At 33.9% G+C, this 25,810-nt stretch overlaps 2 protein-coding genes across 2 annotated transcripts in view; one reads left to right on the forward strand and one right to left on the reverse strand.

The window, feature by feature from the left end:
* Window positions 1-4,410: 4,410 nt before the first annotated feature.
* LOC136037956 (uncharacterized) overlaps window positions 4,411-25,810 on the reverse strand; it is a 247,985-nt gene continuing 226,585 nt past the window's right edge. Inside the window, exons 15-16 of the mRNA XM_065720843.1 lie at window positions 11,336-11,634; window positions 4,411-4,979 (exon numbers count right to left, since the gene is read on the reverse strand). Coding sequence (XP_065576915.1) covers window positions 4,831-4,979; window positions 11,336-11,634 — 448 coding nt within the window. The 3' untranslated portion in view covers window positions 4,411-4,830. The remainder of the gene's footprint in view (window positions 4,980-11,335; window positions 11,635-25,810) is intronic.
* On the forward strand, window positions 14,830-21,896 carry LOC136037947 (sulfotransferase 1C4-like). The gene is made up of 3 exons (XM_065720833.1): window positions 14,830-14,982; window positions 16,896-17,154; window positions 21,084-21,896. The coding sequence occupies exons 2-3, from the start codon at window positions 16,899-16,901 to the stop codon at window positions 21,836-21,838; spliced, it is 1,011 nt and encodes a 336-aa protein (XP_065576905.1). The 5' UTR covers window positions 14,830-14,982; window positions 16,896-16,898; the 3' UTR covers window positions 21,839-21,896.

Raw genomic sequence — 25,810 nt, forward strand, 5'->3', positions numbered from 1 at the left:
TGATTTAGAATTTATGAAAGAAAAACTTCGAGCTCAACACGAAGATGACCTTGATCAAATGGTTTCTATTGAGAAACAACTGGAAAAGAAGGTAATAGTCAGAAAATGGAGCTTATCTCTAACTTCAAAATAGAAACGGAGTAAGAATATTAACACGATTTAGCCTCTTCTAGTGATGATGTAATGCCATCTAAACTTTTTAGTTCAACTTTACACCACCATGCACGTTGTGTGCATTTTAATTTTTTATTTATTTCAGTACTTTGCTTATACATTGCTTTACAAACTTCTGTAACATCAAAACTTTAGAGCTTTATATAAAAGCTTAAGCATCAAAACTTTGACATTGCTTGTTATGCTAACATTTGCACTGGTATCAGGAAACAGTTGGTATCTCCAAGGTTAACCTGAATTGAAAGAAAATTCTGCTTTATTAATTCAAATTTCAAAATCGAAATTCTGAAGGGTAATTTCTCTCTATATATGCCAACTATAAACACAGAATGAGTCAACACAAAAATCTTTTTTTTAACTTTAGTTAAATTGCAGATCTGATTAATTTTGATACAACATTTTAAATTATATAGCAATATCTCCCTAATGAGAAAAAGACAAACATTTTCTCAATGCAGCATTTTTCACATTTCTGATAATACAATTTGGCCTCCATTCTTAAATGGAATTATTGAAACAGGACGTTTTCAATTTAAAATTTCGCTGCAGTTGATATTTAGATCAGAAACTTAAACAAAATGGATACTTTCCATTATTCTTGAACACAAGTTCATCATTGATACCAAAACAAAGTAAAAATCATGAGCCGAAAGGATATATTAATCACTTTTATATGTGAAATATACAATACAATTAGCTGTGTTTCATCACTGATGCTGTCAATCATGTATGATGACGTCATAGTGACACTACAAGTGTGTCATAGATATGATGACGCAATCATAAGCACAACAAGCATATAACTCACAATTGTCTATGAAATATACATTAAAATTAGCTACTTCACCACTGATGCTGCCAATCATATACGATAACTTATTTCGCAAGAAGTTTATAATACTTGAGAACCGAAAATAGTTTTTGTTGTTAAAAACACAAAAATAAAAGTACGAAATCAGCTTACAAAAGAAGACACGAAGAGACTTTATATTTATCAGCTTTTCAAAATTATTTTACTCTCTCATTGTCCAGCAACAAGTCTTGACAAATTGTTTTCGGGTATCTAGTGTCCTATGGAGACAAAGGGCCTTTGTGGCTTAGACGTCGACGTAGATAGGCGAGTCCACAATTAATTTAGTGTGCTATTGCTAGAACAGGAGGCACGCTAAAACGTGTGGCACCGTTCCAGCCACGCGTAAAATATCGACACATCTGGAAACACATTACATTTAACAAAGAAACTCCTAAGCAAGTTCTACCTCTTTTGGTGCGATTTGAAATAATCATAAAGCGGATAATATTTAGTTCTAATAATAAATTCTAGTAAATTGATCTTTCATCTGTACGAGGGCGAAAATAAGGGATATGCCCATGGAAGGGAGAGGCATATGCAGTGTATTTGTAATGCTGTAAAATTCCTTTAAAGAACACTGAGGTTAAGATTCCATCAGAGTATGACATTCTATTAAGCATTAGCTATATTAGACTGCTTAACTACTTCCTGTTTTCTTGTTGTTTATTATTTTACCTACTGTTATTATTTTTAATATACTTTTATTACTATTACTTTTAACCCTTCATTTATTACTTTTGGAGGCTTATATACTTAAACAGTAACCTTCATGATAACCTTTTATTCCTTTTATCTTTTTGCATCATTTATTACTTTTTGAGGCTTTTAGATAATTTACATTAGAGTTCAGCTTGTCACAAAATATTCTAAGAGGTTTATTTTACATTTATTTGATATTTGCGGCCCTGGACGGACCATTTTTTTTTGGCTCAAAACTACTTTTTTTAGAATGAAACCTACAATTCATCTTTTTACAGATAAATTTTGCAATCGCATTTAATAGAATTTAAAACGGAATAAATTGAAGGATTTTAGTAAATCAGAATTGAAGTTAGGGAAACTAATAATTTAACTAATAATTAACAGCTAACTTAGCCGCTTCTCCAACCTTTGCCCTTTCTATGCTTTCTACATCCTTTCTTCTATTCTATACACAAAAGCTGAAAAGACGTATTTTTGTTCCGAGTTTTAACAGCATACACATAAGAGTGATAAGCCATGTTTTTCAAAAAAGGATAGCACTGTCTTGGCAAATATTTTAAATTAATAATAAAAATGTATGCCAAAGAAATAATTTCGCTCGGCCAAGCCATCAAAAGCATAAATCTTCTATCGTAAGCAGAATGTATGAACCCAGCATTAAATATATCTGTTTTAATTGAGTCAAATTCTCCGACTCCCTTGAAGTTGGCAGTCTTTTAAATTATTTCAGCGAGAAAACTCTCAAAGTGAACGTTAATCTAAACTAATTCTTAGGGTAAAAACTGGCGTAAAATAAAGCGGATTGAATAAATAGTACCATTTTTAGCTCCTCATCATACCAAAGAAGTATTTCTATTAATAAGTCAGACTGATGAAAACCTAATCTAAAAAAAAATTAATGGAACGCAACGTTTAAGCAACGCAGACGTAAAGCAGCGATAGCATCTCAAATAATTCCACCGTTTAGGACCCTCCCCCCCCCCACAGAACTGCAAACATATAGTTGTTCTATTTGGTAAATCAATTGTTAAATTTTAGCAAGTCAAGTTTTGGTAAGGATTTTATAGTATGTTTGTTCTATTTGATAAGTCAGTTCACTGAAAGTGAACTGAAACTGAAATGTGATTACCACTGGCATATCTTCTGCCTGAATAATTCAGGATTCCTCTTTGAAAAAAAAAGAAAAAAACTTAAAAACAAAACTCAAATTGAATCTCAAAATAATCAAGACCACGCCGCCTTTCCACTTACAAATACAGGTAAAAATATGTGTATAAAATTATACAACAATAATAAAAACATTTAAGTTTTTTCAAAGGTTAAGTATTATTTTTTTTTCTTTTTAAGCTCAAAAAAGTCGATCCACTAAAATTTCCTTTTAGTCTGAACTGTAGCTTTTATGATTGTCCTATTGTCTCAAGAAAAGGCATGGAGGCAAATAAAACGCCTCAAGTATACAGTAGTATGGAGGCCAATACATTTTAAAAGTGATGACAAAGTAAATATGGTCCCCTGCAATAAAGAATCAAAAAAATTAGAAGCAGAAAGTAATTATAAACTTCAGATAAAGGTCTGTATATATGTATTTGCTCTTTATTTGCACATCTTCTTCTACCTTTTTTTTGTTTCAAGTCCCAGTTTTGAGTGTAACACTATTTCCAGGACTATTTATGTCCTGGAAAGTAAATTCTCTATAAAGCTCGCTAATTAACGAATTGAAAATATGCATCTTCTAATAAAGATAATTCTTTATTTTTAAATAAAATTATTTAATTTTATTTTTTAATTATTTAATTTTATTAAATTTTAAAAATTATTTAATATTATTATTTTAAAAATTATAAAAATTAAATAAAAATTATTTAAATATTATTTAATTTTATTTTATAATTTTATTAATAATTAATAAAATTATTTATTTTATCTAATATAAGAAAATTCTAATTTCTACAAGCTTGCAAAAACATAAAGACGAGGTCTTTTTTACAAGGGCGAATAAATTAAGATTGGTGAACTCAAAAAGTTAATTCCTAATATTTCAGAATATTTTGATTCCATTGGAGCACATACTAGAACTTTTCCCAAGGGAAGTTTCTTAAATTTCTTCAAGAAACTAAAATTTTTCCCAAGGAAAAGGGGAACACACACCCTTCTTCTTCTTGTATGATTATTAGGAGGCACTAATGCATAATCTCCATGTAATTCTGGGCCCTTTGGCAGCTGAAATTGAAATCTGGGTCCCGTATTACCAAGCAAATGAGTCTCAGTGCCAGCACATGGGCTAGGAAAACACAACCTACGATCAAAGTGGTTCAAGCCAGTCCAATATGCTCATCATGATTACAACAATCGCTACAACCTAGAAACAAGTTAACAAGAGACCAGAGTAGCCAAGCTTAGAAAAAAAAATGGATTTTTATAGAAAATCTAGTGACAAAAATATTTCCATGAATAACTATTTTGAAAATAATAGTTTTTATTCAGAAAATTATGAAAGAACGACTCACGCAGCTGGGATAAGCCTTCAACATATACAAACACCATGTCTGTAGATGAAAAGCCCATACGAGGGGTGGATATAACAGCAATAAGCCCTATACATTAGGCCTTTGGTGGCGGAATGGATTGATCTCTGCTTGCCAATACAGGGCCTCGGGTTCGATTCTAGCTTCAGCAGGGCGACAGGGAAAAAAAATTCATCATTTAATTAAATTTCCACGAAACATACATGGGTACCTCTGTGCCAAAAATGGCCCACGAGGAAAAATTATTTTTATCTTTTTAAGTACCTGATTAGCGTCAGTAAATTACTAGAATTAGCGTCATTTAAATGCTAAGGACAGCACAATAAAGAACAAATAAAAACAAATAATACGGCAAATAGGTCAAAATGTCCCATAAGATAAAAGAATTGGTTGGCACTAAACAACAAAGTCCCTCTATTATTTACACAGGTACAAAAACATAAAACTCATTCTCATTTTTCTCCGAGGAGACAAATCACAGCTGAGACACGCAGTAAATCAGCATTCCTGCGTAACAAACCACAGTAAAACTGCTTTCCTCGACCAACAATTGGGCAGTATTAATACCAAAAATATTTAATTCATCAAATTCTGATGAGAAGTCTGCTTAACAAACCGTTTTGATGAAAGAAGACCGTCCTTTTGACCCGGGGATAGAATGGCCGGGGATCGGGAGCGGACACTGATCCCGGAGTCACTGGATTTCTCACTTCCATATCGCTTACCTAGAAGAGGGAAAGTATCAGATCCCATTCCCTGAGAGGAAGAGCCTGAGATAAATCTATAGATAGATAGATAGAGAGAGAGAAGGTTAGCTATAAAAAAAAAAAAAAAACACTAGGAGGAAGATTCATAGCCATAATTTGGGAACAAAGACTTGGCTTAAAATATGAGACGTACATTTAAACAAGCTACGAAAATACGCTAACACGTGAGAGAAACATTAACAAACAAAAAAAGTAAATCAAAGGCAAAAAGAAGACTGCATTTCAGCATGAAATTTCAATCTGAAAACATCAACAGAGATGATTTGACAGATCAACATCTATTAATAACGTTTTCAATGACTACTGAAACTAGCGAGCAATATGTACCCCAACTCACTAGAAACATTAAACCTGGTAATTAGACAAGGTAGAAGACTAGCAGCATATAAGTTACGTATGATGTGTGTAGCTAATACTATTACTACTACTACTGCTCTTCTGAAAACTCACTGCAGCATCGAGCCGCCTGAGGCTAACACAGCTGTGCACGCTCTTTCTCCACCCCAATCTACTCAAAGCTTCGCTCCAAGCTACTCAATCCTTACTTATGACATCTTCCTTTACCATGATTCTAGTATTTTGCTCCTTCTATTTGGGCTTCGGTTTCTTATCAAGCACATATTATTTCAAATTAAGTTCAATTTAAGTTCGTATTACCTTTATTTAAGCTCATATTGAGAAAAATTGAGTTCAACCAAGTTCATAGTAAGAGAAATTAGTTCATATCAAGTTTTCGAAATTCAGGAGTATTATAATAACAACAAATAATAGAGTCAAACTCAAAAGGAGCAGAAATTAACACGAGTAGGGCTGACACCCCTATTAACACGAGTTCTTCATCCCTAATGCCTTATGAAGAACCAAAACTCTAAAAAACGGAATTTTTATAACAACAGTTACATAAAAAAAATCGCATTTTAATGCTGATTTTAAATATATAAGTTTCATTAAGTTTAGACTTACGCATCAAAAGTTACGAGCCTGCGAAAATTTTGCCTTATTTTAGAAAATAGGGAAAAACACCCACTATAAGTAAAAATTGGAGGGCACCTAGGCCCCCTCCCACGCTAATTATTTTCCCAAAGTCACCGGATCAAAATTCTAAGATAGCCATTTTATTCTGCGTAGTCGAAAAAACTTATAACTATGTCTTTGGGGACGACTTACTCCCCCACAGTCCCCGTGGGAGGGGCTACAAGTTACAAACTTTGACCAGTGCTCACATATAGTAATGGTTATTTGGAAGTGTACAGACGTTTTCAGGGGGATTTTTTGGTTTGGGGGGGGGGGGGGGGGTTGAAAAGAGGAAGATATGTTATGGGAACTTTCCTTGGAGGAATTTGTCATGGGGGAAGAAAATTTCCATGAAGGGAGCGCAGGATTTTCTAGCATTATTTAAAAAAGAAACAATGAAAAAATAAATATGAAGTTTTTTCAATTGAAAGTAAAGAGCAGAATTAAAACCCCTTAAAACGAACAGAAATTATTATGCATGTGATGGGCTCACCTCCTTCTAATACCTCGCTCTTTACGCTAAAGTATTTTTAGTAATTTCAACTATTTATTCTACGGCTTTTGTGATTCAGGGGCCATTCTTAAGAAATTGGAACAAAATTTAAGCTTTAGTGTCAAGAGCGAGGTACTGACGAGGGCGTGAACCCCCTCATATACGTAATAAAAACATTAGAATACAGAAGTTTGTTACGTAAGCTAATTTACAAGTTACGTATATCTTTAACTATTAAAACATTCGTAAAAAATTAAAAGTTCTAGTTGCCTTTCTAAGTAGCCAAAAAACCGAAGGGCAACTAGGCCTCCTCCCCGCTCCTTTTTTTTCTCAAAATCGTTCGATCAAAACTATGAGAAAGCCATTTAGCCATAAAAATAAATTAATATGCAAATTTCGTTTTAATTGTTCATCTGCGGAGAGCCAAAATCAAAACATGCATTGATTCAAAAACCTTCAGAAATTAAATAAAAAAAAACAAGTTTTTTTTTTAACGGAAAGTAAGGAGCGACATTAAGACTTAAAACGAACAGAAATTACTTCGTATGTGAAAGGGGCTGCTTCCTCATCAACGTCCCGCTCTTTACGCTAAAGTTTTTTACTGTTTTAAAAAGCAGAGTTAAAAGGAAGAGTCAAGCTTTAACGTAAAGAGCGGGGCGTTGATGAGGAACCCCTTTCACATACGAAGTAATTTCTGTTCGTATTAAGTGTTAATGTCACTCCTTACTTTCCGTTAAAAAACCTTGTTTTTTTATTATTTAATTTTCTATAAGAATCCACAGTTTGGGTTGCTATTTGTATGTTGGAGAAACTTTTTCTACAATTTTTTGTCCTGACATAAACAGTATTTTTTAATATAAATTTATAACTTATAAAACTTTATATCATTCTCAAAAGATTCTACCTATGCTCTTTGACAACCTGGATGCACTTACATTCTTTTTATTTATTGAAACTGTAAGAGCAGTAGTAGTGATAGAGTAATAGTAGTAGCCTCAGAAGCTTCAATTTAATACTCCAAGCCGTTCTCGACAGATTACTCAGGAATAACGTGTTTTGATTTAGTTCAGCACTCCTCTCAACATTCTCTGAAATACTCACCTGAATGCCCTTCGTCTTCTTGGAAAGTAAAAATCAAACATGCATACCTTTCTCAATAACATAAACTTTGTGAAAACAATGAACGAATTGCCTAACTTGTAGCCTTGTCCTGAGGACTGTGGGGAGGTTGACATCTCCAAAGACAAAATTACTGGAGCTTTCAACAATGATGAACAGAATAGTTTTCTTAAAATTTCGACCGGATATGTTTTGGGGAATGACAGGGTTGGGGGGACTGACTACTCTTAATTTACTTTTGAATCTTAAAAAGACACTAGGATTCCCAACCTCCAATTAAATAAGCTAAATCCAATGAAAAGTTTATACGGTCACCCGTCCCATAAAAACCTTATATGCCATGGGAAATAACTTACAACCCTTGCTCATGGGCTCTTGCCATTATGTCCGCCCTAAAGAGATTGTTAAACGACTTTTGGACAACTGGTAACAACATGTCTATCTCACAATTTCAACTGAATGCGCTGTGGGGAAAGGGGATGTCAGGGGGAATTAGTTGCGCTCAATCATGCTTGACGCTTAAAAGGGAACTAGAACTATACATCTCCAATTTCAAATCAAATGAGCCTCTTCTGAAGTTAACACGACCATCCCTTCCATAAAAACCTTACATGTCCCTGGTGCATAACTTACAACCCTTACCCCCAGAAACTGAGGGATTCTGTCAGCCCCAAAGACTTTATTCTATGATCTTTGGACTATTTTTTAACAAATGGCTGTCTCTAATTTCTATTGGATGCAATTGTGAAAGATATGACTTGGGGGAGGGGTGGCTGCCCTCGATCACTTTGACTTTTAAAAAGGGTATTACAACATCTGATTTTCAATCCAATGAGCACCCTCCAGAGTTTATACTACCACCCTTTCCATAAGAACCTTATATTCCCTCGAGGCATAACTTACAACCCTTTTCCTGACGTTTTTTGGGGGAGGGGGGAAGGGTTGTCATCCTCAAAGACATAATTTCCAGACCTTTCAACTCTGCTGAATGAAACGGCTATCTAAAATATTAATTAGATGTGTTTTGGGAATTGATGGGCGTGGGGGGGGGTGCCTTTCACTCTTTAAATTTTTCATTTTTTTAAATTTCCAATCGAATTACCCTTTTTCGAAGTTTCTAAGACAACAAATAGTCATCTCAAAATTTCTACCAGGCATATATATAAAATACATGTGCCCAAGCCGCTCTTTACTTAAGTAGCGCTATTGCGCTGCCTATGATTCCGTTTAAAATAAGAAAAGATGAATAAATTTAGCTATCAAAAAGACTTTGGTCCACCATTTTCATATAATATTTACAAATCAATTACGTTGAAAAACTAAAAAATTATTTTCCTAGAAGTCTCTTAAGGATATTCTCAAGAATATCCTTTAGGATATTCATCTGTAGACAAAAAAAAAGACAAAAAAAATTTTTAAATTGAAGATACTACAAAAGAAAAAAAATAAACCAAAAGATAATATAATCTTCATTATAAAATTTGAGGGTCATTTTAGTATCCATTATCCACATATCACTAACATGGAGTATTTGCGGAAAGATAAGGGACAAATGATAAAAGATGACAGTTCTTATGTGTACAGAACAAAGGGAGAATCCAACAGGAAAGAAAACCGAAAGATCAGCTCACATTTCCACAGGAATGACAATTATTTATTGACATAGAAGATAAAATTATCTTTTCAGTTTATTTCCAATTAAAGTCCTTTTTAAATACTAATTGATGGGCTGCCTACTCTACAATACCTGCTGTACACATCAGAGCGCCAATTGCTCTTCCATACTTGGCACAGTTTCACCATACCACGTGCCTTACCACTAACTGTGGTACACAGCATATAGTGTATACAATTTTTGAAAGGGAGCAACCCTTCAATTCTAAAGTGAAAAAAAGAGGGCACATCAGTGGTATCGGTGCAAAAGTAATTTCCCCTTGGTTTTCCTCAAACCAAGGGGTTGTAAGCCTCCTGTGTAGGATTTTCAGCAATGGCGATTCAAATGATGCACATTTTTTTCAACCCAACGCTGTTTTGAAGAGTTTAAGGCTATTTTTTCAAAGTCCCACAAATTGGATTACAGCAAAAATTACTGTTACGACTAATCGAGACAGTTATCATTCGTAATCAGCTACAAGGGACAATTTTTTCTGACTCGCCAGTCTTTTTAAAAACATATTTTTTTAATTTTTTGTTACTACGAGCAGTGGTTCATCTTTTACTGGATTGCAGCTACCACTCGAACCATGATAATTTTTTTTTATCTATTCATAAAAAACTATTATCTATCATAGACAAGGTCTTGAAATACAACAAGGGTATCCTTTGGCCAACGGAAAAAAATTCATACAAATCGTGTGGAGAAATCGGTTTCGCATACTTATTTGTAGAAAACGACATCTTATTAAATTTTCAACTTAAGTCTTTAGCACAAATTGATTAAAGCATTTTTACAGGGCAATTCCCAGGGAAATTAATGACGTCCAATAAACAAAACATATAGCAAAGATTAAACGGAAAAAAAAATACATGAGAGGCACCTCTTCAAGTCGTTCTTTTCCCCTTTTGTATTTAAATTATATGTAAATAGAGTTAAATTATATGTGCATAATATTGTAGATGCTATAGACTTCTCTTTGACAAAATTTATTCACATAGAATCGACAAGTAATGGTGACTGTTTTTATCATGTTTCAAAACTCAACTCCCGGCTCCTGGGAGTTGAAAACTCAAAACTCCCGGCCAACTCCCGAAAACTCAAAACTCCCGACCAACTTTTGACTCCGTTTAAATATTTGAGTAGCTGAAGAGCTTCATAACAAAAAAGTGAAATTCTTCATTTCTCAAAAATCTATAAATAACTGCCAGGTCATCGAGAAAAATCAAATTATACTAACAGCTTGTACAGAAAAAAATAATTTTGCAATCTGATTGTCAATTTGACGAGCATATCCTTTTAAAAACACCCCAATGTCCAAATTTTGGTATGGAGCTCAGGTACCATCTTCTCAAGAATGACCCCTCTCCGTGGAATAAAAAGCTTTCTTTGATGTTCCAGTGCCTCGCTAGCTAAAAAGGAAAAAAAACGAAAAAATATGTTTTCCTTGCATTAAAGTGAATGGATTTTCCTCGTTGTTCAAGCAAAGGGACTGTAAGTTTCCTGTATAGTGTTTTTGGCCAAGGCCGTTCAAATGGTGTACCCTTTTATCGATCTGACACCATTTTTAAGGGGTTTCAGGCTATTTTTTTTAGTTTACTATGGGCTGTTTTCGTCTTTTGCAAGGTTGCAGCTACCGCTGCAGCCACGATTGGCATATAACGCTGAAATTATAAAAATCAAGATATTTGAGAATATAAGTCGCATGTTCCGAATAGCAAGACAACCTCTTCCTGAGAAAAAAACCTAGCCCCCCCCCGTACTCTGAAGATTCGCATTTTCCGCGCAAAAATATCCCGTTGAACTCGATGTTTCTTTGTCAGCGTGTTTTATACATCTATTTCTCTTTGTCAATTCATTGTAGCAATAGTGAAAATAGACTAAATTACCCAATTTTCAAAAAAAAAAAAAAAAAAACCAAGACAAGAGGTCAGGCTTCAAAGAAATATTTCTCCTTCATTTCTCTCTCTCTCTCTTTTCCTCAAATAAACTAAGCTGAAGAACTAGGAAACAAAGTAAAAAATCAGTACGAACCGAAGTCGCCGAACGTGTCCCTCTCTTCTTCTCTCGGTGCATCACGTGATGAAGCTTCTGTCAGCTGCAATCGCCCAAATAACGTTGATGTGTCGTTACCACCAGAGGAACAAAGTTCACCATTAACATAATCTTGACTGCAGCACCGCTGACTAATAGGAATGTTATATTGCTGAAGGAATGTGGGCCTCTTGGCACGGGCAGTGGGTTGTACAGTATCTTTCGGTTCTCTATAATTTGGAGAAAATGGTGCAGACAGGTTCGATCGAATCGATTGCCGCTGCTCGGCGAATGTTGGCCTAAAAAGTAACGAAACAACAGTTTAAAACAAAAATTCAAGGTCAAACACACCCAATCTACCTAGAAGGAGAACTGTTTAACAAATGGCAAGTATAATTTCACGGCTTTGAGTTAAACGTATTTATGCTATGATATAGTTTCCTGAGTCGATTAGCGACATCCAAGAAAAAACGGAACTTCTTCGGCAAGTATCCCTCTGAACTACATTCAGTACCATGGTACATGCACACCCTAGCTACTATTAAGGACCCAAGGAGGACATTAGAGACGAATAATTGACAGTTTTGGTTACCAAATATCCTATCCAGGACAGCTATTCTGATCCCTCTTATAGGTTGGGATGCTTTACAAGGTTGGTATGGTATGTATGTTTATAAGCAAATTTCATGTTATGTAGGAACTAGGGATTGCAACTGGTCAAAACTTTATTTTGCGCTGAGTGTGTTTTCATTTTGTGTTTTGACTTGGCAAATCAACAACAGGTACAAAATACTTAAAAATAGAAATTTTGCCTGTTCTTACGCAATTATTTATAAAGAAAATGATTTTATAGAACATAATACAAACAAGGAGTTACCTAGATAAAACAAGAGCTAAGAGCTCATACGGCACTGGTGACGAGGCCAAGAGAGCCAAGAGCCAAGAGCTCATATGGTATGAGCTCTAGCAAAGTTTTAAAATCAACAGATTGATTTAAAAGGAAAATCAGAGGCTTAATGCCGGTCGGGATTTAAAATAAGAGCTCTGAGTCACGAGGTCCTTCTAAATGTCAAAATTCATTAAGATCCGATCACCCACTCGTAGATTATAAATACCTCATTTTTTCTACTTTTTCCTCTCCCTTCAGCCCCCCAGATGGTCGAATCAGGGAAAACGACTTTGTCAAGTCAATTTGTGCAGCTTCCTGACACGCCTACCAATTTTCATCGTCCTGGCACGCCCAGAAGCACCAAACTCGCCAAAGCACTGAACCCCACCACCTAACTCCCCCAAATAGAGCGGATCCAGTACGGTTAAGTCAATCAAGTATCTACAACATTTGTTTATTCTACCCACCAAGTTTCATCAACTTGTTTGTATTGTAATTCGATTTTGGATTGTATTTTGTATTGTCTTCTATTTAATATTAATAAACTTCTCTCTCTCTCATCCCGATTTCTCCACTCTAAGCGTTTTCCAAGATTTCCAGTTTTCCCCCTCCAACTCCCCCCAAATGTCTGCAGACCTGGTCAGGATTTGAAATAAGAGCTCTGAGACATGAGCTCCTTCTAAATATCAAATTACATTAAGATCGGGTCACCTGTTCTTTAGTTAAAAATACCTCAATTTTTCTAATTTTTCCAAATTAACACCCCCCAGCTCCTCCAAAGAGAACGAATCCGTTCCAATTATGGCAATCACGTATCTAGAACTTGTGATTATTTTTCCCATCAAGTTTCATCCCGATATCTCCACTCTAAGTGTTTTCTAAGATTTCGGTTCCCCCTCCCACCCAACCCCCTATGTCCCCGGATCCGATTCGAATTGAAGATCGACCATCAAGCACAAGATTCTTCTAAATATTAAATTTCATTAAGATCTGATCACCCGTTCGTAAGTTAAAAATGGCTCATATTTTCTAATTTTTCTCAATTACCCCCCCCCCCCCTCCCCAACTCCCCCAAAAAGAGCGGATCCAGTCTGGTTATGTCAGTCACGTATCCTGGTGTTGTGCTTATTCTTCCCAGTAAGTTTCATCCTGATCACTCCATTCAAAGTGTTTTCCAAGATGTCCGCCCCCCCTCTAACTCCCCCAGTGACATTGGATCCGGTCGAGAATTAAAATAAGAGATCTGAGTTACGAGGTATTTCTAAACATGGAATTTTATTAAGATCTGATCACTCCTTCGTAAGTTAAAAATACCTCATTTTTCCTAATTTTTCAGAATTAACCCTTCCACCAGCTCCCCCAATGACAGCGGATCCGTTCCGGTTATGTCAATCACATATTTAGGATTTGTGCTTATTTTTCCCACCAAGTTTCATCCCGATCCCTCCACTCTAAGCCTTTTCCAAGATTTCCGGTCCCCCTCCCAACTCTCCCCAATGAATTTTTAAAATAAGAGATATGAGTTATCAGATCCTTCTAAAATGGAATTTCATTAAGATCTGATCACTCCTTCGTAAATTAAAAATACATCATTTTTTCTAATTTTTCAGAATTAACCCTCCCCCCAACTCCCCCAAAGAGAGCGGATCCGTTCCGGTTATGTCAATCACGTATCTAGGATTTGTGCTTAGTTTTTCCACCAAATTTCATCCCGATCCCTCAACTCTAAGCGTTTTCCATCATTTTAGGTTCCCCCTTCCAACTCCCCCCAATGTCACCAGATCCGGTCAGGATTTAAAATAAGAGCTCTGAGACACGATATCCTTCTAAATATCAAATTTCATTAAGATTCGATCACCCGTTCGTAAGTTAAAAAATATCTCATTTTTCTAATTATTCCGAATTAAGCTCCCCCCTTCCCCCCCCCAGATGGTCGAATCGGGGGAAAGACTATTTCAAATTTAATCTGGTCTGGTCCCTGATACGCCAGCCAAATTTCATCGTCCTAACTTATCTGGAAGTGCCTAAACTAGCAAAACCAGGACCGAAAGACAGACCGACAGAATTTGCGATCGCTATATGTCACTTGGTAATACCAAGTGCCATAAAACATCAGTCAAAATAATAGCTACCAAAAAGACACTAAATAATAGCATTGCTGAATCCCCTTTAACTGGCAATTCTTTCTCACAAGATAGTTATTTTCAAAACTCGTATTTAAATTTCCTATTATTACGGTCCGTGATTCGGACCTCAGCTATACAGTTCTCTACCGTTAAATTTTTTAGCGTGGTTTTCATCGAAATCAAACGGATTTTCTTATTCTAGTCATTTCTGATATGTGATTGTGATGCTAATAACATTCGATTGATGGGATTTTGACACATTTGAAGTCAGCATAAAAATTTTATTTTTTGTTGGCATAAATATTATTTCTAAAATTCCTCTTTAAGGGCTCCAGTAACTTTTGATATGGGTCACTCTTGACTTACGGTTTGTTGCCATGAACAAGTTGATTTCTTAAAACATTTTCTAAATAGTCTTAAACAGAAAAACTTAAATAACCTTTTTTTTCTCAATTATAGAGGCAAATCCAAAAGTAAAAAACGGAACAACAACTAAAAAGAATTGTTAAAAAAAACCTACGTTTGTTTATTAGCTACTAAATTTCCTTGTAAAAAGAGAGATAAGAAAAATATTTAAATCTGGAGATGTCCATCCGAATTATCAGTCTGTGAAAATACGTGTTTAAGTAAAGGTTTGTAATTTAAATCTGAACAAGTTTTAACATATATATTTTTTTTATGTAGGCTATAAAAAATGTTACTATATAATTTGTAAATATATATATATATATATATATATATATATATATATATATATATATATATATATATATATATATACATATATACATATATATATATATATATATATATATATATATATATATATATATATATATATATATATATATATATATATATATATATATATATATATATATATATATATATGTAAAAACACTAATGTACGATACATCCCCATAGTAAAGTAAGCTTCCTGGCTTATATATCAGAATTAAAAGTTACAACAACATGAATCACACAGCTTTTAAAAATATGTAACAAAACTTAGGCTACCTTGAAAACAAGGCTTTAGAAAAATTTATTGCGAGGGCTTCGTCATAACTACGCTTAAAAACCGAAGTACATCAAAATAAATATAATTTTGGTCCCTTGGACCCATCTAAGGTCAATTCGTGGAAATCGTGATTTTTAAGATTTTTGCTTTGTTGTTACAAAATTAGGAGGTTTTGAGGGAATTATTACATTTTGTCGGCGTTGCCATGTTCAATCGTGAAAACGAATGAGCAAAACTAATCAGTTAATTGACAATGCTTTTCGTCCGCAAAAATTCAAGCATTAACTGAGCTGTTTGGTGCCATATATTTATTTTTTTGGTAATTTTTTTACCTACTTTTCTTTTTTTAAATATACCACTCGCCAAGGCCGTATCAAGGGGGTGCAGTAGGGGTTTAAGCCCCTCCAACGGAAATGTTTGTCCGACTCTTAAAATCGTAACAAAAAAGAATATAAACAAAGTATTTTTTGTACCCCCTGATAAAAATCCTTTTCTTACCCCCCCTCCTCTCCGAAGAAAATCCTGAATACGACCCTGCTTTTGACTGCTACTAAAAACTCTATAGCTGCATATAGGGGCATCTTACAATAAAAATTGAATTCCCAATTTTCCTACTTTTTATTGCGAGGGCTTCGTCATAACTACGCTTAAAAACCGAAGTACATCAAAATAAATATAATTTTGGTCCCTTGGACCCATCTAAGGTCAATTCGTGGAAATCGTGATTTTTAAGATTTTTGTTTTGTTGTTACAAAATTAGGAGGTTTTGAGGGAATTATTACATTTTGTCGGCGTTGCCATGTTCAATCATGAAAACGAATGAGCAAAACTAATCAGTTAATTGACAATGCTTTTCGTCCGCAAAAATTCAAGCATTAAGGCCGTAACAAGGGGGTGCAGTAGGGGTTTAAGCCCCTCCAACGGAAATGTGTGTCCGACTCTTAAAATCGTAACAAAAAAGAATATAAACAAAGTATTTTTTGTACCCCCTGATAAAAATCCTTTTCTTACCCCCCCCCCCTCCTCTCCGAAGAAAATCCTGAATACGACCCTGCTTTTGACTGCTACTAAAAACTCTATAGCTCCATATAGGGGCATCTTACAATAAAAATTGAATTCCCAATTTTCCTACTTTTTCAAGATCTATACGACTGTGTAAGTTCCACTTAACCAATTTATAAACAATCAGATTTAATTCTCACTGTCCTTTTGTCCTTTAATATTGGCCACAATTTTCTTCGATCTGTAACTCTTAATATATTAATTAGAAAAACAATATCATAAACAATAAGGCATGAATGACAATATAAAAATAAATAGCAATTCCATTTATTTTCGAAAGTAGATGGGAGGCTTAAAAAACGGAACCTGTCCAAAGTTATTTAAAAAGAAAAGGCAGTTTATAGGACATCTTTAGTCCCACCTCCTTTCCCGAGTGTAGTGAATACAATTTATATCCTTAGGAACACGCCCACCTTGTTAACTACCCTTCTTCAAAGCTCGTTTAACACTACTTTACTTTCTTAGAAAATGGCTGCAAAATTTAACACAATCACCGGTGACAGATGGGAGGAGATCCTGAAATACTTTCCCAAATATACGGAGGGAATGGTACAGACAGAACCTGGTCGTTTTACACTTCCAACATCTTTTAAAGAGATAGCCAATGACTTGGCAAACTTTCCATTTGATCCAAGCGACATCATAATACACGGATTTCCCAAGTCTGGAACAACCTGGATCCAGGATATGGTTTGGGTTCTGCAGAATAATATGGATTTTGAAGGTGAGCTCTTACTTAATCATATGAATAGTACGGACTTGTCTCATACGTCCCCTTTCAGTGGCGGTTCTGGCCTCTCTTGCACCCGGGGCAAAATATTGAATAGCACCCCCCTTTGTCTCCAACAAAATTTTCAAATTTTAACAAAATTTTCATTTGTTAACAAAATTATGTTCAATTATAATTAATAATATATTTTTTAATCATTTTGTAATTTATTATCGATATCATTCAATTACAATTATGTAATTATTTTTTGATTTATTTTAATCAACAATTTATTTATAATTTTTATTTATTAACTGCGTCCTCTCCTTTATTTTAATAAAAATACATTTTCAAAAATTACAAAATGACTATAACCGTCAGATTATTCATTTCAAATCTTAAAGCCCTAAAATTTCTGCACCCTGGGTAAGAGCTCCCTCTCCACCCTTAACACCATCCCTGCCATTTGGCGCCTTACAGCGCCAAGGACATAAAAAAAACATTGACCATATCTCATACCCATCTTAGGTACGCTTATACCTGAAAGCCGCCCTTTTTTAAAGTTTTTTTTTGTTGTTTCAAAATTAAAAGGTTTTTACGGAAATGCCACATTTTCCTCAGCAATGCCAAACTGAACCGCAAAAAAATCTAAGCGAAACTAATTAGTTCAATTCAACAACGCCTTTCGTCCGTCATAGTTCAAATATTAACAATCTGTTAATTCCCAAAGACAACTACATCTTCAAATGTATACTACGCCTCCTAAAGCTATTTGGTGTAACCGGTTCTTAGCTGGTTTTTCACCCATATTTCTTCTTTTTTTTTTAATACCACTCTCTACCCCAAAAAAACTACATAACTGTAAATCATGGTTTTGTCATTATAAATTGGATTCCAGATTTTTCCTATTTTTTTAAGACATATATAGTTGTTTAGATTTCCACTTAACAACTTCAAACAATCAGATTTTATTTTCACTGTCCTTGGTACTTCAAAGCATTCCATCCACTTAACTCGAAAGTATGTATACTTTGAATATTCAAAATAGTCAATATTCAAAATGCGGATACCCCCTTTTACCCATGTAAATGATCGCCCTTAAATTTCACAAAATTTCTAGTGAGTCTGTGACTTTCAGCCTTTTTTTCGGTACCATCTCCTGTTCGCCTAGCAACAGGGTCGCATACAGGATTTTATTCGGGGAAATTTACCCAAAAAATTTTAAAACGCAATAAAATTTGTTTGCACGTATTTTTGCTACTTTTGTAATAGTCGGACGAAAACTTTGTCGGGGGCCGGGGTCAAGCCCGGTAAACCCCTTCCTCCTGGAACATGGCCCTGCATAGCATGTTTCCTTGGAGAATAAAACGTGTATTATTGTAGTTCCTTCTAGTAGTCACATCACAATTGACCAATGAAAGGTTTTAAACACGAAAGCCAATCAGTTGCAACTGAAATCTAAGGCCTATTCCATTTGTACATATTTGCCCAAAAATCGGCAGAGGCTCTAATAAGTACAATTCAACTAAAAAAAAAAAAAAAACGTGGAAAGACAAAAACTATAAAAAAATCTCCTTTAATTAACAATAATTTTTTGAAAGCACTTTCGACAACAAGATAACAATTTTTTCTAGAATTCTTCTGTTTTTACTATTGCGAAATTCTTCCAAATGGACTCACTTCTTCTTTTCAAATCTTCGGAAAGATTTTTTCATGTTTTTTAAGTTCTCTAAATGAGTCGTCGCTAATGAGTCGAACAAATGTAATTGAATTTATTTTCAAGGTCGCTAACGCTTCTTCTAAGCAAAAAAGTACACTGCTTACAATAATGAAAGAAAACATTTATTAAGACCTTTTTAATGTCTTCATAATTAGAAACATTTACGCCAATTCACGAAAACATGAAGGAGGGGAAAGCAAACTATTCGTTTTTTAATTTTTTTCAATTAAACTATATAAAAGGTATTTTTCAATTAAAATACCCCAAAAGGGTGTTCTTCAAAATATAGGGGGATCTAGGGAGCCCTATCCACTGCTTCCCTCCCCCTAATTGGTGCTACTGCTCAGAAACTAATACTGTTTATAGTAAAAAATGTTAAAATTAAATAAAATGATCAACATAATATATATTTTTTTTACCACGGCCTGCTAAAAGGTTTTAAAATTTTTTGCCACCCACTTTGTGATTTTTTTAATAAAAAACATTAATTTTTTGTAATAAAAACCCGGTTATTTGTTTGCATATTCATACATAAAGATTCCCTAATAATAAAAAAAAAATATAAATAAAACAAAATTAACAATAACATATATTTAAAACTTAAAAAAATTAAGTAAATTTTTTTTCCCGCTGCATTGCCATGCCGTTCGGAAAAGGGGCATAGATATCGCAAGATATTTCAGCCGAGCGAAGGACGGGATGTACCATTGGAACATCCCAAAACCATGCAACGTCAGCAGAGTAACATGCGAGCAATAAAGCTAAATGAAATGGCATAAGCACTAACTACCAATATTCCCAGTGTCTAACGGATATAGAGCAAAAATTTATAAAACTTTTCTGTGCGTGTTTTTTTATTTTTTTTTTATTTTGTGACCCGCCAAAACTTTGAGGATAATATCCCGAAAACCTACCCACCCACACTCGTTGGGATGGATAGAACGATCGATTTTAATCTTAGCCTAGAGTTTGTAAATTGCCGGTTAGAGATAAATATAAAGCAGCAATGCCATTGTTTTGCAGGTGTTAAAAGGTTTGGCGAAAGAATATGGGTTCCTGAATTCTGGTGTTGCGCAACAGCGGAGGAACGTCAAAGAACTCTTAATCAAATAGAGAAAGTGGCCCCAGGCAGAGCAAAATTGTCAGCTTTCAACATGAAACCCTCTGACATTGTGGAGCATATTAAAGCTCCACGAATTTTTAAAACACACTTACCTTTTTACTTACTGAATCCTAACACTGTGGATACATGTAAGGTTATCTGCATCGCACGCAACCCGGAGGATAACTGTGTATCCTATTACTACTATCATAAAGCTATGCCATACTGTGAGTACAATGGAGATTTTGAAAAATTTGTTGATTTCTATATCCGTGGGGAGGTTCAATTCGCTCCCTACTGGGATCATATAACATGAAGGAAAGATGCCTCATAAAGTTATATGAGAAAAAGATGCCTCATAAAGATGCCTGTTATATGCCTCATAAAGAGGCATATAACATGAGCAAAACCCATCCAAATATGTTATTCTTAACATACGAAGACCTAAAAAAAGATTTGAAATCAGGAATAAGGAAGATAGCAGAGCATTTGGGGAAGAATCTGACAGAAGATGACATCCAGCAAATCCATGATTATTTCACAGTAAAACATTTCCAAGGGAAATCAGCTAATGATACCGGAATGAAAAAAGTGGGAATAATGAAGGAAGATGCTATATTTGTAAGGAAAGGTGTTGCAGGAGACTGGCAAAATCACTTTAAGGGAGATCTAGACAAAAGATTTGATCAATGGATACAGGAAAATAGCAAAGACTTGGATTTGGAGTTCGAATACGGACATATCGAATAACTGATTTACCCTATACCTATTTTATTTTCTGGCAATTTAATAAAATATTCTGCCTTGTTAATTTTTTTTTCTTTCTGTTCTTACAATGAAATATGTACAGCTAGGTGAAGAACACATTTGATGATATAAAGCAAGTAATCCGTCCACGATGTGTTAATCAAGTAAGAGCAAAACTGATTTGGTTTAGAAACATTTAGTTTAAATTTCCACATAAAAACTATTGCATTGGAGTAATTATAGGATCAGACCAGGAAATTTTACCGTTTCTAATCTCATCCGTCACATGTAACAGTCATTTTTGGATGTGTCTTAGAATTTGTGAAATAACAATTAGGCATAAAATATCTAAAAGCAATGTGATTTTTCTTGCAGGTGTTAAAAAGTTTGGCCAAAGAATATGGATTCCGGAATTCTGGTGTTTGGCAACAGAAGAAGAACGTCAAAGAACTCTTAATCAAATTGAGAAAGTCGCTCCAGGCACATCAAAATTGTCAGCTTTCAACATGAAACCTCTTGACATCGTGGAACATGTTAAAGCTCCACGTGTTTTTAAAACACACGTGCCATTTTACTTATTAAATCCGAAAGCCATGGATACATGTAAGGTCATCTACGTCGCACGCAACCCGAAGGACAATTGTGTATCTTATTATCACCATCACAAAGCTATGTCATATTGTGAGTATAACGGCGATTTTGAAAAATTTGTTGACTTCTATATCCGCGGGGAAGTTCAATATGCTCCCTATTGGGAACATGTTAAGGAGGCGTATAATCTAAGTAAAACTCATCCAAATATGCTTTTCTTAACATACGAAGACTTAAAAAAAGATTTGAAATCAGGAATAAGAAAGATTGCAGAGCATTTGGGGAAGAAGGTGAGTGAAGATGATATTCAAAAGATTCACGATCATTTCACAGTAAAACGGTTCCAAGGGAAAGCAGCTACTGATACCGGAATGAAAAAAGTGGGAATAATGAAGGAAGATGCTACATTTGTAAGGAAAGGCGTTGCGGGAGACTGGCAAAACCACTTTAAGGGAGATCTCAACAAAAGATTTGATGAATGGATACAAGAAAATAGCAAAGATTTGGATTTGAAGTTCGAATATGGACATATCGAATAAGCGATCAGCCCTAGATTTATTTTATGTTCCAACAATGTAATAAACTCTTTTTCTGTGAGTTTTTTTCTTATAACAAAACATGCACTGTTAGGTGAAGAACATATTTAATAATTTGAGGAAATTAATCATATCACAATCTGTTCTACCAGCAAGCACCAAGATTCAAATGACTGAATTTACAACTACGATCTTTTTCGAAGAAGGAAAGGGGAGAAAGGGGAAGGGTTAGAATTAACGAAAGCTTTGGTCGTTCCTTATAAAAACAATAACATCAATAATATTGCACGAATTGCCGAAAAAATGGTATAAGAGGTGAAGATAACGTATGGTACGGTGAAAATCCGCTCCAAATTTTACCCCAGAAACTAACTTCGGTCAAAAATGTGGTTTCACAGGTGCACACGGATAAATTATTTTTGGTGAAAAGGGGTACAAAACATTACGCGAAAACAAACACAATTTTTGTGAGGGTGGAGGGGGGGGGGGGCTAATTTGCTCAAAATCTCACAAGTCCCTGCGCAACTGCCGTGGCCTAGGTGGCAATTATCCTGACATCTTTCGATCTAATTGGCCAGTTCTGGAAAAGCAATTCTTAAAGCTTTCCAAAAAGGTGCTGTGATGCTGTTGAATAAAAGTTTGCAAAACATTTAATTAATATTAAAATACTTAATCAAAGCTAATTTGGTAAACCACATTGGCCCGCCATAATCTAAGAAGAAATGATCAAAAATGGCGTTTTTAAGTCGAAAGGACAACCTCCTCTCTTCTTCAGCGCGAACAGAACAATATATTTAGGCAAAATGTCAATAAAGACCCAAAGCAAACGTAGAAAGTCAATGTGAAACACCAAACCAATAAAAAACCAAAATTAATTGATAGAGATCCAACTGCTACCACAACGGCATACACTTATTGCAGCACCAGCCCCTCACCAGGTCACCAAAGCTTAAAGTCAGGTTTGATAATAAAAAAAAAGGTTGAATCTACTTTCTTTGCAACAATTGACAGTACTTTCATATCATTGTATTCGATATATTGCAAACCATTATTTCCTAGCTATTGGCCAAGGTCTACAGAAACAAACTACAACTTCTATTAGTACTACTACTATTACTACTGGCATATTAGCTAAATATCGTGACGACCTATGGCCCAGAATTCCCACGTGTCAAATGCACCATTAGACTACCAAAATGTCCTCAATGTCACAACAGTGGTGGTTCTGTCCTCTCTTCCGCCCGACAAAAATCTTGATTAGCACACCCCCCCCCCTCCTGTGTTCCACATTATTTGTAAACAATCTGTGTTAATAGATTATCTGCAAATAAAACAAATAACAGGGAGTAATTACGGGATAATTATTCCAAAGCTGAAGAAATTACAGCACAATATTTAACACAACTTTAAAAAGTAGGGAAATAAAAAGGTAGTAGATCATTATTCCCCGGCTATTTTCTTAAATAGATTTTCATTCTACATAGAAAAAAGCAGTCTTGAGAAACGAAAATAAACACTCTTAACTAGAAAAACGAAACAGGGTAATGACACTCTTGAATGATGTCCTTGTTTTTAATAGGAGACCTCTGGAAAAACAAAGTATTTTTTGCATAAATGTCCAAACTTGTGTTAAGGATCATTTACTTATCTTTATTTTTGATACAAATATTCTTCATTACTAAGAACATTATAGGTATTCATCTTTGAAACTGCTCGTTTCTACTACTCCCCCCCCCAAAAAAAAAATTCCCAACCTATAAATTACCTATAGAATATTCTGAGGCTAGAATTCTAATACGATTGTCCCAAAGAAAACTAAAATCAGTAAATATTTAAGTAAATAGTAAGTAAGTAAGTACAGTAAGTAAAAATACGAAGTTGTTTAATTTCCAAAAAAGTTACACGTAGGCTACGTGTTTTGCTTCAAGTACCAAGCACAGTAAAAATTAAATATGATTTTTGGAATTAGTTTAGTGGGAACTTGCACATATCTTAAAGAATTGGGAAAAACGGGAATTAAATTCTAAATTAATAAGACAGTTATTCCGCGTATGCAGTTATACAGCTTTTGGTAGTTGCGCGCGGCAAATTTAAGTAAAAAATATGCGGGAAAAATACGCGAAAATCAACTAAAAATACACCAAACAGCTTAAAAAGATGAAGCTTTCCTTTGAAGGTGTAACTGTCTTTGCGAATCAACACGTTGCTATATTTGTGATATTATTAATTTTTTAGAGATTATTATTAACAATTTTTTCAATTATTATTATTCAATTTTTGAGATTATTATTAACAAAAAGCATTGTCAAATTTAACTGATTGATTTTTCTTATTTATTATCACTGTTTAACGTGGCGAAATGGACAAAAATGTGGTACTGCCTTAAAAACTTCGATATTTTGAAACAATTAAAAGAGAATCTTAGAAAGTTAAGGTTTTCAAGCCTGAATTGACCTAGGGACAAAGTTCCTAGGAACACAAATATTTTATTTTGATGTCCTTGGTACTTTGAGGCCTGATGCTTGCAATTATTAACTTCAAAACATTTGAAGTCAATAACTGGGATCAAACAACACCTGTCAAACATAAGCTAACTATCTTCGCTCTAGGATAGTCTTTTGGCCTCAAAATTAAGAGCCTTAATTTTGATACCGCTGAAACCGCTGATACCAGTAGCGTATCAAAATTAAGAGCCTTGACAGGTACCCAGTTTTTTTTATATTTTAACAAAAGTTGCAAAGGCACCATTTGGGGAGGGGAAATTTTCAACATACCGTTTTTGGTACTTAAATTTTAAAAATAAAAAAAAATCGAAAATCCTCCACCAGATTTTGAAAAAATGACTTTTTTTGTGTCTTCATTAAGAAATCTCACTGCAGCTAGTATATTCGCTCTGGACTGAGGATCCCGAATCCCAAGCAAATCTAAATCTAATAGTTCCAAAATTTTGCAAACATTCAAAATCATCGTAGCCATTCGATATTAACAATGCTAAACACCCTTACAAGAATGTTTATTGTTAGGAAAAATTTCTTGTAGATGAAAATTCAGTTTTTAGTAAGGCTTAATCGCTCACCTTGAAGGGTCATAAATCACTTGAAGGCAGTTTGAAAAAATGACTTATTTTGTGCCTTCATTAAAAAAACCTTCCCTACTTTTTCGTGAAGGAGCAGGGGTAGAATTTTAACCAGGTGGCTGAGGCACAAAGTTAGGATTCTGTGGGAGAGGAAGGTCAAATGAGAATCCCGTAGACATTTCACGCACTTCGAAATGCTTGATATTGTCTCCTGAACTTTTGTCGGCCTGTCAGCAGGCCATGAAGTTTTTGTTGGGATCAGTGTCATGCGTCTGTTTGTCTGATTTTTGGTTTACTCATGAAGACATAATATATATATATATATATACATGTTAGGATATATGTTATATATATATATATATATATATATATATATATATATATATATATATATATATATATATATATATATATATATATATATATATATATATATACATATATATATGTATATATATATACATGTTAGGATATATGTTATACATATATATATAAATATATATATATATATATATATATATATATATATATATATATATATATATATATATATATATATATATATATATATATATATATATATATATATATATATATATATATATATATATATATATATATATATATATATATATATATATATATATATATATATATATATATATATATATATATATATATATATATATATATATATATATATATATATATATATATATATATATATATATATATGTATATATATATATGTATATACATGTATACTACTACAACTACTATATAATATGTATATACATATTATAATATATATATATATATATATATATATATATATATATATATATATATATATATATATATATATATATATGTATATATATATATGTATATACATGTAT

This window comes from Artemia franciscana, chromosome 2, assembly GCF_032884065.1.
Source record: "Artemia franciscana chromosome 2, ASM3288406v1, whole genome shotgun sequence".
In the NCBI taxonomy this organism is placed as follows: Eukaryota; Metazoa; Arthropoda; class Branchiopoda; order Anostraca; family Artemiidae; genus Artemia; species Artemia franciscana.